The 15,110-nt window shown below is 35.4% G+C and overlaps 1 protein-coding gene across 1 annotated transcript in view; it reads left to right on the top strand.

Moving 5' to 3' along the window:
• Nucleotides 1-200: 200 nt before the first annotated feature.
• PXDNL (peroxidasin like) overlaps nucleotides 201-15,110 on the top strand; it is a 222,841-nt gene continuing 207,931 nt past the window's right edge. The window contains 1 exon segment of the mRNA XM_053559607.1: nucleotides 201-313. Within this exon segment, the coding sequence (XP_053415582.1) occupies nucleotides 201-313 (113 nt within the window).

Raw genomic sequence — 15,110 nt, 5'->3', positions numbered from 1 at the left:
AAGTAGCTACGTTTGTCTGGCATCTTGATACTATTCTACGGCCCGCTGATGCCTAATTTGCTGTAAACCATGCACTTTCCTAAGGATTAGTATGTGCTGTACACAGCTGCTGTCGACAACTGCTGTCGTGACTATATTTAACTCTTTAGTGCTATATGTTTGGTCATAAAAGCAGAATTAATTTCAGGTTTCTGGGAATCATGGCAGAACATGGTCCACATCCTGTCATTTCTGTTCCCAGAGACTTGAGGTTTAACAGCATAAGAGAAATTCCAGGGAGTGCCTTCAAGAAGCTCAAGAATGTGAACACGCTGTGAGCACCTGTTGCTTATCTGTAGGATTTCTGAAATTGTGAGCTAGTGGGCAGTTTATCATGAAAGTAATCTTGAGTATAAAGAGCAGCTAGTGGCAGAGTGACGCCTTGCCAGATGCCTCATAACCGGCACAAGGCTGCTTCTCTTCACTGCCTCTGTGTTGACTGCCTTCTGATTGGGGAGAGATTCCTATTCCTATTAGATAAATTATCATGTATATTCTGTTTGCTTAGAAAAGCCTCCTGAGAAGGAGAAATGGAGAGGAGTGGTTAAATAACCTGTCTGTAGGTCCCATAGCAAGAAATCAATAGAAATGGAATTAAAATTCACAACTTTCTGACTCCAAAGCCTATTTCTCCCCAGTACATCGCTGGATCTGCTTATTTGTGGCACTATTAAAAAAAAAACAAACCTTTAAAATCATGTAGAGGAAAAGGACAACTTTATGGCTAAGCACTGATAAAAAGTTTTCAATGTTTAAAGACATCGATTTGATTTTATTGTTTTTCTCACGTGACAGATGTCTGTTGTCTGCTGTGTGCTTACCAGTTGGTTGGTTTGGGGTCTGAACCCAAAGACACACACCCCTGCTGAGATAACAGCTGATGTTCTGACCTGGTGGGGCAGTTAGTAAATCAAAGCCCAAACATCAGTAATAACCAATACGTAGTAAGTGCTATAAAGAGAAAGAGAAGAATGCTATGAGAGAGGATGATAGGAAACTCAAAAGTATGCACAGCGCTCACTGTTTAAACCTCCCCTAGACTGCAGTCAGACTAACCCACAGAGCGCAGGTGCAGCGCGGCTGGACCCCTGTGAGGGCTTTGCCTTCTTGCTATAAAATTCTTGTCATAGAGTTAGCAATCTTATCAACTTGGCCGAACGTCTCACCACAGTGAGGCCAAGCTAGTCCTTCTGGCTGTGGGGTTGAGATCCTGAGTTTTTTCCCATCTGGTTTCTTTCTAGTAACCAGATTTCTAGTAACTAATGTCTACTGATAGTAGACATTTTTTTTTTTTAAATCACAATCTCTCTGGTTGGGATGATATAAGAGCATAAAAAGTAAGAACTGCAGAGTATTTGATTTGTTTAATAATAGAGCAAAGGTTATCAAAGTATAATGTGCAAAAATGTTTCCATTTTACAGATGAGGAAATTGAGTCTCATAACTGTAATGTAATTTACCCAAATTCATATAACTGAAAAACAGAGTTTTATCTGCTGCCTGCTGGACTACATGGTTTCTCAGATCACTTTCAGGTACTTCCTTGGAATGACAGATGGTGGGTCATTTAAATAGTAAGGAGAGACAGAAACAGTTTTCTGTTCTGAAAATGAGCTGGGAAGTAAGACACTGAAAATTCCTGAAACTGCAGAGGACTTATGCTAGTCTAGTTAAGTGAAGACCCAAAGTCTTTGCAATTTATCATAAGGGCAAAAGGAAATAGGAACAAATTCTTAAAAAACAAAGTGAAAAATTTCATGGAAGAATATGAAAAATTTTGACCATATGGCTGTTATAAGCAATACAAAGCAAAGTCAAGCATTTGTCGATTTTATTTCCTAGACATGCCTTTGTGAGAAATAGCATAAGAGTTCCTCTGCTATTTTACAGTTTAAAACAAATTACCCCCCCCCCACTTGTTCCTATATTGTGAAAGAAAGGGTTTTCTCAAAAAGAGTTGGCATTTTTGTACTAATCACAGAGCCTGCTAAGACATTCATTAAAAAATACAAAAATCTTGTTACTTGGGAGGCTGAGATGAGAAAATTGCTTAAGCCCAGGAGTTTGAGGTTGCTGTGAGCTGTGATGTCACAGCACTCTACTGAGGGTGACATAGTGAGACTCTGTCTCAAAAAAAACTGGGGGAAAAAAAAATCTGGAAATGTTACATATCCTTGGATCCTAAGTGCTGGAGGGTAAGGTCAGGCTCTATTAGCTGTGGGCCTGAGTTCTGCTCTCTGCTGCACAGCCGAGTGGTGTTTGGCAGATTCTGTGACTCACCAGGGCGCCTCTGCTTTCCAGTTTCTGCCTGATACTGATAAGAGGAATGCATTTGGGAAACAGGCTCAAACTCAGTGGTGGACAACTCAGTGAGGCTTATGAAAAGGGTGATTAAGATCTAGAAGTACAGCAATAATTAATAAGTGCCAGGGACAAAAAAGATTAGACTATCCTACAAAAATAAAATAAATGCTTATCACAATTAAATAATAACTGCAAAGTACAGCATTAATCCCAAGCCAGGCCCCTGGCTTGCCTGCAATTCTTTTGGAAGAAAGCCCGGCTAACGGGGTGGGGTGGAGAGACTGAGAGAACCTCGGGAAGAACTTCTGAGGTGGCTGTCATTTCTGATCCTTCGAATCATTTTGGGAAGTTTGGCAAGTTATTTAACTTTCTTATCCTCAAGTTTATTAACTTTTCCCCAATATTTTATTTTGAAAACTTCAAATCTACCCAAATCTTGAGAGCACAGTATGATGATGACTTTCTGTCTTTTACTAAATTCACCTGTTACTATTTTGCCTCATTTGCATGCCCCTCTTGTTAAACACACACACACACACGCACACGCACATGCACACATGCATAGGTATGTATAGAGCTATTTATTCTGATCTGGATGAACTGCTTCCCAAATAAATTGCAGATATCATAATACTTCATTCCTAGGTAAAATATATAGATGTACAAGTCTGACATGTAAGTTCATGAACTCATCCTAGAAAAAGTGCTACATACCTCAGGGCTGAATGTCACTGTGGTCACTTTTGAAGTCTTCCCCTTGAGAAGCTATGTTCCCATGTGAATGCCTAATCCACCCTTCAAAGAATTTTTGGAACTCTTTCTGGAATGGCTATCAGAGTGTTATACTATACTTAATGTCCTGAAGTTCATCAAAATGTCTTCTTTTCAGTATTTCCTTTATCTTTGGGTAAAGAAAAATGCCGTGGGGGGCCAGATCAGGTGAGTAGGGAGGGTGTTCAAAACAGCTATTTGTTTACTGGTTAAAACCTCCTTCACAGACAGTGCTGTGTGAGCTGGTGCACTGTTGTGATGCAAGAGCCAGGAGTCATTGGCCAGGATTTTCAGTTAAGATTTTCCTATTTCTCTATAGATGTTTAGTTGGTCTACTGTGATTCTCCCAATTGGCCCATGATTTTGATGCACATTTGATGTTACATTTTTTCGATTTTTCATCAGTTCTGTTCATTACTGGCCATCCTGACCTCTCTCAGTGACACTTTCTCGCCCTTCAGAAAAACATTTAATCCATTCGTACACTGCTGTTTTCTTCATGTCATTATCCCCATAAACATGGACTAAGATGTTCCTGATTTCCCTTCCACTCTTGCCAAGTTTAACAAGAAATTTAATGTTTGTTCACTGCTTTAATTCAATCTCTGACATTCTCATGACAGCACACAAAACCACACAACAACAATAATGAATGCCACTCAGCAAGACACAACCACACATCAACCTGAACACAACTGTGAGACACAGAAGCACTAAGGTTATAAAATCTTACTGAGTTGTTTGTACAGTGCTGGCAAAGTAAGTACATTGTGGCAAGTTCACGAACTTAATGTCATACCCGGTAGGTGCAGCATATAGATATATTTCATGTATTGTATATGTATAAATATATATTATTTTAATATTTTTGACTATACCCATATACAGTGAACCTTTCACTGTATTTTACAACTGATAGGTCTATAACAGCTGAGTATTCCTCCAATAATCCACATATATCATATATGTCATCCTATTCATCAATGACCTTTGCTAACTGGAGATAATGTTCATTTGAAATTGCCTTTTGAAGTAGTAGTATTTTGAAAAAAGAAAATTGTTCTTTTTGAAATGCTTTTATTTTTGGCACTTTTCATATAGAGATTTAGTTTTACTTTGCAAAGAAATTTTCAAGTCATTTTGATATGACATGATAATATCACACAGAAATGCTGCATTCCTGTAGAAATCTTCTTTCAATTATTCACATTGCTGATTCTTTTCTTCATAAAATTTAACTATCTGTTCTCAGAGAGATAAAATTTTGGCTAACACCTGCCCCTGTGATAGCCAATGCACTTTAGAATGATATGGCAAATCCACACTGAATACCTCATCCTTCAACTTTAGCATGTTATGAAACTGACAATGTCATGTTGTATTTGCACCAATATAATTAACAATATTTTTAACTTCTTGCAAAGTGTCACTGAAAATATTAGCTTTAGCACAGAGATTTTACTGATGCAAAACCATTGGGATATGTTAATACTTTTATCTCTACAATAAACCCTTCATGTTTCCTGTTATGGAAGGTGCACCGTCTGTGCACACACTCACTAAATACCAAATTCAGTCCAACTTCATGACATTTATCTTGAAAGGCGTTGAAGACATCCTTTCCCCATGTTCTATTTGCAAGAGTGCCCAAGTGAGAACTTCTTTGTAGCAACGAAAAATATATTATGACCCAAATAAAGTATAAAATCTATGACAAGTCAGCAGCATCTGTTGTTTCATCCAAAGCAATTGAATAATATGTTTTTTCCTTTTGAAGTATTGCACAAAGTTTTCTGTTAAGTGGAAGGCAAATTCATGCTGCCAGTCAGTGATGGTTCCCCTTGAAAGAGGAAGTTGTTTGTACTTTGAAATGTTATTGGTGTCTAAACATCCTACAACTTCAATGATGCAATCTTTTACAATTTCTACATCACTGAATGGCTTCCTTTATTTTCCCCAAGTATGTAAGCTACTTTATAAGTTGCTTCAGTGGCATTATTTCCAGGTTTTATTGCTGCTTGAAAGAGTTGTCTTTGCTTTTACTTTTCATCCTTTAATTTCTGCAATATAACCTTTTGTCCCTCTCCTCTAATTTAAAATATCAGTGGTCCCTATGGAGCATTATAATGTTGATGAGCATTGGATTTTTTTATTGTTGATGTTGCAGTATCACAAAGCAAGCAAATAATCTTATCTTTGGCAGAAACAAGTTAATATTGCAATTCCCAGTCCTCATTAAGAAATGTTTTCTTCCTTCAGTGTTCTCTTGGTCTTCTTTGACATGGTAGGCTGCTAAACAGACAGAATTTAAAAAGCCTGGTGATCTGTGCAACTATTCACAAATTCCACTTCAAACAGAAAAATATTGCACCATTGTCAGCATGGAGTACTGACCCCTGTAAACTCTCACCAACCATCCTCATGCAGCAGTGGGCACCAGTCAGGCTGGGGAAGTTAGAACTAAATCATGACCACAATAACTGTCAATTTAGCCCTCAGTTAGCTTACTAATGTTCTAATTGTGCCAATCAATTTAGGAGGATTATTTCATTGAAACTTATTCCTTGGCATTTTATTTTTTTCAGCAGATGGAAAACAGACTGTCGGAAACTTTATTTTCAGTACAATTTGACTGACTTCAAAATCTGAAAGTAAATGCGTACGAATGCAATGTGTCTCATTTCTTCCTAGAGTGACAAAATGAAAACCAATAGAGAAAACTAGTAAACAAACACCAGGTGATATTTCAACTTTATTGACAAAACCTCCAGGAGTCTCATAATATAATATCTGAAATGTCTTAGATACAATCAGAAATCACTTGTCATATCAAGAACAGGGAAAACTACAACTTGAATGAGGAAGACAGGATCCACAGACATAGACACTGAGATGATCTGGTGATGAAGTTGTATGACAGATGTATAATAACCAGGATCCACAGAGAACTCAAACGTATAAGCAAGAAAAGAACAAGTGATCCCATTGCAGGCTGGGCAAGGGATTTGAAGAGAAACTTCTCTGAAGAAGACAGGTGTGCGGCCTACAGACATATGAAAAAATGCTCATCATTGTTAATCATCAGAGAAATGCAAATCAAAATTACTTTGAGATATCATCTAACTCCAGTAAGATTGGCCTATATAACAAAATCCCAAGACCAGAGCACTTCTACACTGCTGGTGGGAATGCAAATTCCTTGGTATTTTAAATATGTTTGTTTTAAAAATAAATAAACATATAGAAATACAAATAAAAATGTATTAATAAACATAAATTTCTTCTATAAAGTTTGGATTCAATCAAGTTTGGATTCACTTGAAGACCTACATGGCCACATGTGACCTTGAGGCCACAGATTCCCCATCTCTGATCCACACTCACTACAAAATGATCATATCAATCCCATGGTTTTATTTAATTTTATTTTTAATTTTTTTTACTTACTAGTCAACTTTTTCCCTCCCTATTTATTTATTTATTTTTATTAAATCATAAACACATAGATCGGGTATACATTAATGCATTTATGGGGTACAATGTGCTGATTTCATATACAATTTGGAATGCTTATATCATACTGGTTAATATATCCCTCACCTCATTTACTTAATTATTGTGTTAAGACATTTATACTCTATACTTAATAGATCCAACATGTACCCTTGCAATATCCGCCATAGGTGTGATCCCGCCATTCACCCTCCCTTCATCTGATCTCCCCTCTCCCCTCCCATATCCCCCTTCATCCTGGGCCAAAGTTGTGACTTATTCTTCATATGAAAGTGTGAGTGATTGTAAATTGATTTCATAATAGTACTGAGTACATTGGATAGTTTTTCCTCCATTCTTGAGATACTTTACTAAGTAGGATATGTTCTATCTCCATCCATATAAACATGAACGTAAAGTCTCCATCTTTATTAAGACTGCATAATATTCTATGCACAATTTATTAATCCATTTATGGGTCGATGGACACTTGGGCTTCTTCCATGACTTGGCTATTATGAATTGAACTTCAGTGAGCAATCTGGAGCAAATATCTTTGTTATAAAGTGATTTTTGCTGTTTTGGATATACTCCTGGTAGAGGAATTGCAGGATTGAACGGCAGGTTTTAAATATTGTGACCTCTAAATTTGTATTTTCTCTGTGCCTTCTTTGAACTTTAATTTCATGTTAACTATGCAACATCTACTGCCCATTAGCTTCCTGAGCCCAATATTTTAAAAGTAAGTTTTGATGTATATCTTTTGCCAAAAAATTGTTTCTCCTATAAATCCCCCTGTTTCAGCCCACCATGGTACTTTTTATTCTATCAGTTACTTGGCCTACAACTTCAAAGTCATTCCTATATCCTCTCTTTAGCTCGTAGTGCACATCTATCAGCAAATTCACCTAATTCTATATTTATATTTATTTCAACTCTTATTGGTTCATGACTTCACTACTGTCAGTCATCACACTGGGTTTATCATTGTCACCTGAAGCCAAAGTAATTAAATGATCTCCTCATTTCCTCTTCTAACAACTCTCTCAAAGAAGCCATTGTCATCCTATGAAGAGATGTTACATTTCAATCACCCACTCAACACCATCCATGGAATGATTGCTAAAGTTGTATGTCAACTTGACTGGGTCACAGGGTGCCCAGGTATGTGATTAAGTATTTTTTATAGTGGTGTTTTTGAGGGTGTTTCTGGAGGAGATCAGCATTTGGCTCATGGCACTGAGTAAAGCAGATGATTCTCCCCAGTGTGAATGGGTATCATCCATCTGTTGAAGGCCTGCATAGAACAAAAAAATCACTGGAAGGGAGAATTTTTACCCTGTCTGAAGGCTAAGCTGGGCCATCCATCCCCTGCCTTTGGCCCTTATGATTATCATCCCTTCAGACTTGGAGTGGGATTTGCACCCTATGCCCACAAGCTCTCAGGCCTTCAAACTATACTACCAGCTTTCCCAGGCTTCCAGCTTGAAAAGAGGGCAGATGGTGGGACTTCTCGGTCTCCATACCATGCAAGCCAATTCCTATATAAATCTCCTCTTAGATGTGTTTGGTATCAGGATAATACTGAACTCCAGACTGAATTAGGAATTATTCACAATTATACACAATGTATAAGAAACATTATACATTACACACAATGTATACACAATTGTATACACAACGTGTGTGTATATGCACAATATGTAAGAAACTCAAACAATTCAATAAAAAACAAACATCATCAAAAAGTGGGCTAATTACATGAATAAACATTTTTCCCAAAGAAGAAAAATAGTCAACAAGCATATGAAAAAAGATTCAACATCAAGGAAATGCAAATTAAAACCACAATGATACGTTATCTTATACCAATCAGAATTCCTATTACTAAAAAGACAAAAAATAATAGATATCAGTGAGGATACAGAAAATGGGAACACTCATATACACTGTTGATGGAAATGTAAATTAGTGTATTCTTTATGGAAAATAGTATGGAGGTTTATCCAAGAACTAAAAAATAGAGCCACCATATGATCCAGCAATCCAACTTCTGGGAATTTATTAGAAAGAAAAGAAATCAATATGTAAAAAAGATAACTGCCCTTTGTTTGTTGCAGCACTATTCACAATAGCAAAGATATGGAATCAACCTAAGTGTACATCAATGTGTGATTGGGTAAAGAAAATGTGATATATGTATATATATCACACATACATATATAAGTGGAATACTATTCTGCCATTAAAGGAATACAATCATGTCTTTTGCAGCAACATGGATGGAACTAGGGGCCATTCTCATAAGTGACTTGACTCAGACACAGAAAGGTAGAAAATAAATGTTCTCACATGTAACTGGGAGTTAAATAATGTGTTCATATGGTAGTGGAGTGTGGAATGACAGACATTGGAGACTCAGGGGTGGGGAGATAGAAGATGGTGGATGATGGGAGTTTGTTTAGTGTCCACAGTGTGTATTGATTCAGTAGTGTATGTACTGAATGCCTTGACTTCAACACAATGCAATATATCATTGCAGCAAAATTGTACTTATACCCCATGAATATATATAAATAAAAAATATATGTGAAAAACTCTTCTCAGTGATTTTCAAAACATAATACATTATTATTAATAGTCGAGTTACCGTGTATAATAGACTTTTAAACTTGTTTTATCCTAAGTAAAATTTTGTGTCTTTTGACCAACATATCACCATGCCTCTATTTCTACCAGCCCTTGGTAATAATTTCTACTCTCTATTTCTGTCAGTTTAAGGCTTTTAGATTCTACACATAAGTGAGATCAGACAGTACTTATCTTTCTATGCTTGGCTTATTTCACTTAACGTGATGTCCTTCAGGTTTATCAATGTTGTTTTCACATGATTTTCTTTTTTTAAGGCTAAAAATGTTCTATTGTGTGTATCACATTTTCTTTATCCATTCATCTGTTGATGGACACTCAGTTTGGTTCCATGTCTTGACTATTGTGAATCATGTATTGAATAGAAGAGTACAGATATCTCTGCAAAATACTGAATTTATTTCCTTTGGATATGTACCCATTAGTAGGACTCCTAAGATAATATGCTACTTCTATTTTTACTTTTTGATGACCTCCATATTGTTTTCCATAATGGCTGTACTAATTTACATTCCTACCAAATGTGTACGAGGGTTCCCTTTTCTCCACATTTCACCAATACTTATTTTCTTTTATCTCTTTGTTAACAGTTATTCTAATAGGTCTGAGATTATATTTCTTTCCTTTTTTTTATTGTTTGGGATTGATCGAGGATACAAAAAATTAAGTTAAACTGATTGCATGGTTAGGTAAAGTCCCTCTTATCATTGTGGCTCACCTCCAAGAGGTGTGACACCTCTCCCTGTTCCCTCATTCCCTTACCCCCACCTTATATTAAATCATCTACTGCCTTCATATTAAAATTGAGTACATTGGATTCTTGCTTCTCCGTTGTTATGATGGAAGATGAACACTAAGGTGAACACTAAGAAGAATGTGTTCTAACTCAATCCAGGTTAATACAAATGATCAGAGGTAATATTTCATGTGGTTTTAGTTTGTGTTTCTCTAATGATTAGTTATGTTGAGAATTTTCATATACTTTTTGTCATTTATACGTCTCCTTTGAGAAATGTCTATTTAGGTATTTTGTCCATTTATAATTGAGTTATTTGTTTTCTTGTAGTTGAGTTGCTTGAGTTCCTTATATATTTTGAATATTAACATCTTATGAGATGTATAATTTCAATTTTCCTCCAATTCTATTGGTTGTCTCTTCAACCAGATGATTGTTTCTTTTGCTGCAGAGAAACTTTTTAGTTTCATGTATCTCATTTGTTTATTATTACTTTTGTTATCTGTACTTCATATTTAAAAAGACTATTGGTATCATGTCTTTAAATTTATTCTGCCAATATCTGCCATTGGATTACAGATGTATTTACGTTTAAAGTAATAACTTTAAATAAAATAGACTTATTTCTTTAAGTAACTTTAAATAAAATAGACTTGTTTCTGTCATTTTGCTATATGTGTTATGTCTGTATTATAACTTTCTTGTTCCTATTTTCCTCCATTATTTTATTTTCATTCTTTCCTCATTTCCTTTATATATGCATATATATATACACACACATATATAATACATATAATTTATATATATATATTATTTATTTATTTATTTTACTGGTTACCACAGGATTATAAGTTATGTCCTAAATTTATAATGATCTAGTTTGACTTGATATCACCTTAGTTACACTAGCGTACAAAAACTGTGTTCTTATACTTCTGTCCCCCAACTTTTATGTTATGATTGTCACAAATCATACCTTTATACATTATGCCAGCCATGAGCATAGATTTGTAGTTATTATTTCATGTGTTTGTATTTTAGGAAATAATAGGATAAGTTAAACACCCAAATATGATAATTCTTATCTTTATAATTACCTATATTGGAGTTTTTTATTTCTTTGTATTGCTTTAAGTTATTGTCTGGGATAACTTCATTTCAGCCTGAAAGCCTTTTTTCATCATTTCTCACAGGCCTGTTCTACTAACAATAAATCCCTTAGTTTCTGTTTATCTGGGAATGTCTTAATTTTTTCTTCATTTTGTTTCTTTGTTTTGAGTTGGGATCTTATTATGTTGCTCAGACTGGTATTGAACTTCTGGGATCAAGTACTCTTCTCACTACTGACTCCTGAGTAGCTGGGTTGTAGGTGTGTACAATTGCATCTGGAATTTCTTCTTCAGTTTTGAAAGATAGTTTTGCTAGATATAAAAGTCTTTGTTCACAGTTTTTTATTTCCAGCACTTTAAAATGTCATTCCACTCCTTTGGTTTCTATAGTTTCCGATGAGAAGTTTGATGTTAATCTTAATGTGGATCCCTGGCACATGATAACATGTTGCTTCTCTCCTGCTGCTTTCAAAATTCTCTATCTTTGACCGTAACAATCTAATTATCATTTGTCTCTGCCTAGGTCTTTTTGCATTTATCTTTTTTAGAACTTACTGAGCATCTGGATGTTCAGATTATTATCTTTTAGAAAATTTGGAAATCTTTTGGCCACTATTTCTTCCAGTGGATTTTTTTTTTCCCTTTCTTTCTCTCTCTTCTTCTGGAATTTTATGTGTATGTTACTATGCTTGATGGCGTCCCATAGTCTTTTAGGTTCTATAAATTCTTTTTACTTTCTGTTCCTCAGGCTGGATGATTTTAGTGGGAATATCTTCAAGTTTGCTAATTATTTCTTTTGCCCACTCAAATATGCTAATAAAATGTTTTCATAAGTCTTCCATGTGTACTATTGTATTTTCCAGCTCTAATACATCTATATTTTTCAGCTCTGACATGTCTATTTCCTTTATGTAATTTCTTTCTATTGATATACACTATATATTCATACATCATTTTCCAAGTTTCCTTTATCTCTTTGTCCATAATTTCCATTAGCTATTTTAGCATATTTAAGATAGTTACTATGAAAGTCTTTGTCTAGTTAGTCCAATGTCTGTGTTTTCTCAGGAACAAATTCTGTTAAGTTTCTTCTGCGAATTGACTCAACTTTCTTGCTTCTTTGTATGCGTCATAATTTTTTTTTTCAACCTGAGAATTTTTAATATAAAGTGTGGTGATGCTAAAAGTCATTTTTTCCCCTGCGTCAGGATTTATTTTTGTTATTCACTGTGGTAGGTTGCTGTTTGTTTGCTGTTAAGGACCAGCCTAAACTACTTTTTGTGAAGTCTATTCTTAGTTATGTGTAATCACTGAAGACTGGTCTTTTTTGCTTGTGCTCAGCTAATGTTTTGATAGTGTTCCTTAATGTCAGGAGTCAAAGAGAGAGAAAGAGAGATAGATATGATCGAAAGAAAGAATGAAAGACAGAGAAAGGAAGGGAGGGAGTGTGGAAGGAAGGAAGGAAAGAAGGAAGGAAGGGAGTTTCTCTTTGTGTGGAAACTAGAGATCAGCCAGAAAAGAAACTTAGAGTCTGTCCATGTCTTCTCTGAACCTGTGTCCTGTTCTGGCTATGCTTGTGGCTTTCTAAATTTCCCAACATACACAGCCACTTTTTAATAACTGAATCTCCCAGAGAAATCCTCTCCTCAGCTTTGTCTTCTAGGTTTTTGGTGCCATTTTATTTGCCTGCACTATAATCTTTGACCCAGGTGTCTGTGGGTTGTTCATTTATTTTAGAACAGTTTTGAGGAATAGCTCTTGATTTTCTTCCCTGAGTGAGCTCTGAATTAGGGAAACAAAGATAAGCACTTTGCATGGTCCTTTAAGTAGCCCCAGACAAGTTAGAACTGACAAAACACTTTGAGAATTCTCTGAGAATAAAGTCTGCTCTGTTTCCCTCTGAACCAGGGCCCAGGGTCCCACACTAAGTTGTCTTTTTCTTGATTCAGCATTTGCTATGTTGCTGTAACCCTTTCTCTATTTCCCCAAGTTCTGATTAGTTGGTTTGGCAATTACTGCTTGACTTTTCACCATTTCTATGAGGGTGCTTGGAACTATCTACTATTTCATTTTTGCTGACCTAAATTCTTTTCATTGTATCTTTTATTACCAACATTTTTATTCATTTAACTTCTTTCTGTCCTCACCCTAATTGATATAAAATGTATATTCCTTGTCTACATGAACATAATTGTCTAGTGAAGATAGCCTGAGATTTTTTAAATTATCAATAAATTGGATGCTCATACACGGATAAAGATAGCTGATTTCTCATTAAATCTCACTTATTAATTTTTCCACAGATCCTAATTTTATCTTCTAGAGGCCTCATCCTGAACTTTATCCCTTTAACTTGGCAATGACTGGTGACCTGTTGGTGTTCAAATTTATCCAGAATCACTGGATAGCAAAATAGTGAAGTTCTACAATTGGCTCACAATTGGTTACATGGTTCATGATTAATTTTTTTCATGAAAATATACCATTTATGATTTCAAAAAACAAATGAATATCTATGCTTTGTTGATGTTAAAGAGCTTATTAAATATGCTCTTCTAAGTTTATTGCTATTGTCTATTATGAGAAAATATTAATTTGACATAAATGTGACAGTTCAACCCCACGACAACAACAGACAGAACAGAAAGCCTAAAGTTGTTCAGGTTGACCCAGCCTGGACAATAACTTTAATTCTTTCTGCCATTGTTCACCATTTACATTTTTGATAACAAAAATTGCCTCTTTCATATACAAACCAATGGCAAGCTGATTGCTTTGTATATGAAGTTACAGTTATATTTTACTATGTTTACTGATTTGGGTACTTAAATCGAATATTTGTCAGAACATAAATTGCCCCTGTGGTTTACAATAACAAGCTGGTTCGCTTTCAGAAGAGGTTATATTTACATTTTTATGGATCTAAAATTTAGAATGGTTGCCAACATAACTGAATCCACATTTGTCAGGAGCTATTAGGCAAAAACTAAGGATGGCAAACTTGAACATTTGTTTGGAAGCTCTAAAGAGAATAAGTATCTGCTGCCTGAGAAAGCTGCGTAGGGAAGATAACTCAGGCAGTTGTTTTGTGAAGGGTACACATAACAAAGTAAAGGACAAAGGAGACCCTGCAAGTCAGAGGCATCTCAACACAGCAGGTAGCAGCTGTTGCTATCAGAGCACCCTCATTATTAAATGAGGTTTTAGAAAAATGGATTGAGGTACAAAATCGGTGTGTTTATTGTAACTGAACTATAGTTTTTATATCCATACATCAGAGAGAATAAAAAGTTACTGAATTTTGTCTTAGTTTATATAAAGTAGATCAATAGTTAGATAACCATCACATTATGTAAGTACCCTGTTTCCCCGAAAATAAGACAGTGTCTTATTTTAGGGTGTGCTCCCAAAGATGTGCTAGGTCTTATTTTCAGGGGATGTCTTATCTTTCCTGTAAGTAGGTCTTATTTTCGGAGGATGTCTTATTTTCGGGTAAATAGGGTATTATGGTTGCTATCTATGAGAAAATAGTTCTTGTTATTTTTCTTCATTAATTCAGCTCATTTGATGGTGGTTATTAGAATATTTTCAGCATAAAAAATAAAATCAGCTTTTAAAATTGCATTTTTTTGTTGAGTCTTTGGAAGTATTGCCTTATGCCAGACTGTAGAATGTGAGCTGTGAGGTGGCAGAGCCCCCGCAGCTTGGGAGAACGTCCAGGGGACAAACCTCCTGCTACTGACCCTCCTCAACAGATAACATATTTTCTATAAGCTTCAACTTTTAACCCAGCAGAAGAAAAACATGTTTTCCTTAAAACTTTAGCTTTTAACTTTACATCTGCACTTCAAAGCAGTCATGTACATTTTCCAGTTAATTTTGTAGATACATAGTATTGCCCATATTTTATAGGTCACATAATAATAATAGATTATGTTTACCTGGGAATTTGTGCCTGTTTCTCTTCTCAAAATTAAGTTGAAAATGTGTCTTCCTTCCTTGAAAAACAA

The sequence above is a fragment of the Nycticebus coucang genome, chromosome 13, assembly GCF_027406575.1.
Source record: "Nycticebus coucang isolate mNycCou1 chromosome 13, mNycCou1.pri, whole genome shotgun sequence".
Taxonomy (NCBI): Eukaryota; Metazoa; Chordata; class Mammalia; order Primates; family Lorisidae; genus Nycticebus; species Nycticebus coucang.
The sequence above is the reverse complement of the archived record's forward strand: the minus strand, read 5'-3'. Positions and strand labels throughout refer to the sequence as shown.